The sequence below is a fragment of the Impatiens glandulifera genome, chromosome 1, assembly GCF_907164915.1.
Source record: "Impatiens glandulifera chromosome 1, dImpGla2.1, whole genome shotgun sequence".
Classification (NCBI taxonomy): Eukaryota; Viridiplantae; Streptophyta; class Magnoliopsida; order Ericales; family Balsaminaceae; genus Impatiens; species Impatiens glandulifera.
Window position 1 is genome coordinate 12,028,221 of NC_061862.1, and position 4,031 is coordinate 12,032,251.

The 4,031-nt window shown below is 36.0% G+C and overlaps 1 protein-coding gene across 1 annotated transcript; it reads right to left on the reverse strand.

Annotated features, from left to right (window-relative positions):
* Positions 1 to 218: 218 nt before the first annotated feature.
* LOC124921375 (leucine-rich repeat extensin-like protein 3) lies at positions 219 to 1,051 on the reverse strand. Its single transcript, XM_047462026.1, has one exon. The coding sequence runs from the start codon at positions 968 to 970 to the stop codon at positions 446 to 448; it is 525 nt and encodes a 174-aa protein (XP_047317982.1). The 5' UTR covers positions 971 to 1,051; the 3' UTR covers positions 219 to 445.
* Between the last annotated feature and the right edge of the window lie 2,980 nt (positions 1,052 to 4,031).

A 4,031-nucleotide genomic window follows, 5' to 3' on the forward strand; every position in this document is an offset into this window, starting at 1 on the left:
TCCAATCTCCAACAAGATTAAAATAACTTGATTTAAGTGGGTTAAAGATTGTAAATTAACCAACTTTAGTAAATAAATATTGATGCCCACTTCAATCAAAGTTAAATTCGAAATCAAGAACTAAACCTATGTAAGATCCAACCGTTATCTACTTGACCTGAATTTTCAATAATTTAGTGACTACTTAAAGAGAGAAGTCAAAGAAAAACAATAAGTCATATGAAAGTCTTATCGCCAAACTAAATTAATCAAATATTTTGAAATTATTAATAAAAGGATCAAGAAACAACAATAGCAATTACAATTACATAGGATTCGATCGACCCTACAAAATGAAAGCCGAATTGGTGGTGGTAGAGCAAAAGAACAATATATATATAGAGAGAGAGAGAGAGAGTTAGAAAAGAGTACTTTTTTCAGTTCCTTGGATTTGTAGATCCTCTTCTCAACAGAATAAAATCAACCCAAGAAACAGAGTAAGGATCTGGACGATTAGAGAACAGGGTGGATGGAAACTGGCCGCGGCGGTAAACTGTGGAGGAGGGTTGTGAGAGTAGAAGGGGAAGTATCCTACAATTGGGTTAGGCGGAGGCGGCCGTGGAAAGTAAACGTAGGGCGGCGGTGGGTAGTAATAGTAGCTGCCGGTGTTTGGTGGTGGGTAGTAGTAATAGTTGGCCGTCGGCGGAGGAGGAGAGTAGTATTTGTTGCCGGTGGAGGTGGGAGGAGACGGTGGTGGGGGATAATTGATGGGTGGATTTGAGGGAGGAGGAGGTGGAGGTGGAGGTGAATAGAGAGCAGGGGGGTTGCAAGGGTCGTCGCAGGCTGAGCACATTGTGCATTCGATCTGGTATTTTGAACCGATCCATGTGTTGGCTGTGGTGGATGTAGGAGATGGTTTAGTCGGCGGCAGGAGGAAGGCCAAGAGAAATGCAAGAGAATAGAAGAGTTTCAGTTTCTGGGGTTTCTCCATTTTCACTCTGAAATATCTCACTACAATGATGATGGAGAGAGAGAGGCCTAGAAGGAGAGGGATAGACTTTATTTTAAGAGGCTGTCCATGGCTAACACTTTAAGGTGGAAATGTAACTTCTCTATCTATTTTTTAGAAAATATTATATATATATATATATATATAATTATTTAAACTAATTTGGTTTAAATACGGTTAACTTATTATTAATGTGATATTTACAAATAAATAAAAGTCGTCAACAATCAAGTCACTGTCATACTCCACGACATCCATAAAAGGTGATGCGGTAAACATATCACTAACTTAACTATTGAATTTTAACGAAAGTAGAGTTTTGACTATTGATTTTTTAAAATTCGGTAGTCAAAACAATTAATTCTTTAAAATTCGATAGTTAAATTTTGACATAAATATTTTATTTATTTATAAGTATCACGTAGATAATAAATTAATATTAAGATAAAATCTCATTATAAGGGTGAAAAGGAGGTTTAAAATCTCAACCGGTCTAATTTGACAATTTGACTTATATATAATAATATTTAATGATATTCAGTAATATATTAACCAAGACTGCAAAAGCTAGATCCAAACTTGAAGAAATCCAAAAGAATTTGTTCAATAGAAATGATTTGTCTAGTGTTTGAAATGAGGAAAATTACGCATTGACTAAGTTCAGGACCTTGAGCTCTTATGATGAAAGTTTCGCTAAGTGGAAGTCGAGGCAAAACTAGTTATTACTGGGAGATAAGAATACATTATTCTTTTTCCAAAAATGCCCAACTAAAAACTTGAGAAACTGCGTTTATAAGCTGAAAAGAGATGGTGGCAAAATTGCATAGACAAGAACAAATTCATGATGGTGTTACCATTTTTTTAAGGGATTAATGGGAACAAGAAAGGAACAGCCTAGCCAATTGAATATCCTCTACCAAATTGTTGATAAGAGGATACGGTTGATTGATAGTCAAATATTGATCGAAATTGTTATGGTGGTTGACATAAGGCAAGTTGTGTTTAGTATAAATGGTGATAAAAACCGAGTCCAGATGAATTCAATGTTACCTTCTTTAGGGAGAATTGAGCTACGATGGGTCATGACATATGTGAAGGGTGTTGGAGTTTTTCCAAAGTCGTAGGTTGCTTAAGCAGTGGAATGCTACCATTCTTAACTTGATTCACAAAAGCTTTGTGCCGGAGAAATTCCAGATTTTAGACCAATTTCCTATTGTAATGTGATTTACAAAATAATCTCTAAAATTCCTTCAAAAATGCTTAAACATGTTATATCCAAATTTGTTAGTCTAGGGTAGTCTGTATAGCGAACTCGGGGAAAGAACATTGGGAGGCAACAAAGTGGGTTCTCCGTTCCCTTGGGAGATTCTTAGATATCAATCTTTATTTTAAACGGGTAAGTGTAAGTGATGATAAGTTGGGAGGGTAAGTTGATGTTGATTTTGTAGGTCACTTGGACAAGAGAAGGTCCCTAACGGGATATTGTTTACCCTATTTGTATACTCGATAAGTTGGAAGACACAATTATAATCTGTAGTTGCCCTTTAAACAACAGAAGAAGGTCCCTAACGGGATATGTGTTTACCCTATTTGTATACTCGATAAGTTGGAAGACACAGTTATAATCCGTAGTTGCCCTTTAAACAACGGAAGCTGAGTATATCGTTGTGACAGAGGGCGTTAAGGAGGCACTTTATTTGAAGGGTCTCGTGGGTGAATTTGGGGTGAAGCACGATAAAATGGAGTTGTTTTACGATAACTGGAGCTCCATACACTTGTCCAAGAACTTGATGTTTCACAATCGCACAAAGCACATCAACGTTCAACTTTACTACATTTGAGATGTCATGGCGAGTAAAGCGGTAGTTGTGGAGAAGGTTCACACAGATGAAAATCTCGCAGATATGACCACGAAGGTGGTGACGAAAATAAAGTTTCGGAAATGTTGCGACTTGATTCGTGTCACAAAGGTTGGAACGTAATCGGAGAAGTAGGAGGATCAGTTTTAGGGTGTTTTGGTGATAAGGCTCATTTGTTTGACAATAGACATAAAGGCAAGGTGGAGAATTTGTGAAATTGGGTCTAGGGTTTTGAAGCCCAATTTAGTGTGCCTCAATGTTAGGTATAAAAAAGGAAGGAAGATATGTGCGATTATTTGTTGGATTCAAAAATGCATGAAATCACATAATGGTAAAGATGTGAAACAAATTGAATTATTATGAAAATATCAACTAAATCGCCACGATATTATATCATGGTGAAGATGTCAAAGATATCACATGATCTTTACCATAATTATGAATTCTAAAAGCCTATATATATACATTGTAAACGAGAAGATTGTGTGAGACTAAAACTTAGAACAAACAGAGAGAGTTGGAGTTTGTAATCTCTATTATAACTCTATTGAATCGATTCTCTAAAAGAAGGAAGTAGGACATTGTTGGTCTGAACTTGGGTAAGATTCTTGTAGCGTTATTTCATTCTTTCTTACTTTTATGTCATTGTTCTACATTTCAGCACGGTTGCTATTATTCCGCTTTTGTTCTGATGGTGATAGTTTTCACCACAGAAGGATATTAAGGATGTTGTTATTGTCAAAGCAAAGGGTGATTGGTTCTTCTCGAGTGTGTTCAAGTGCTGCATCACTTCTATTGTCTATCATGTTTGAGTTTAGCGGAATGCGAGAGCCTTCTCTGGAGTTCAGTGAGGTATGGAGAAAGATATTGTAATGGATAGTAATTCACTCATGAAGACGTGGAGGAGAATACCCATGTGTGAGCAGAATTGGACTCTATGCAAAATTGAAAAATATCATATGAAGAAGGCACTTAAATTGCTTCTTTCAAGGCGTGGTAAAAGATAGACATTATGATTTATGTTTGTGTTGTCCTATTATTCATATAGTTGTTATCTCATTGATTGCTTGATTGTTTCATTTGGCTGGTTTTCTTTTAAAATTAAGTATTGGATTTGTTTAGCTTGATCCAAGAACTCGTGTGGTTGTTTCTTTTTTTTTGAATTTTTTTTAATAAAATAACAA

Bases quoted from the DNA above. Each gene is read 5' to 3' on its own strand.
- LOC124921375 (XM_047462026.1), bottom strand. From the start codon at position 970: ATGGAGAAACCCCAGAAACTGAAACTCTTCTATTCTCTTGCATTTCTC.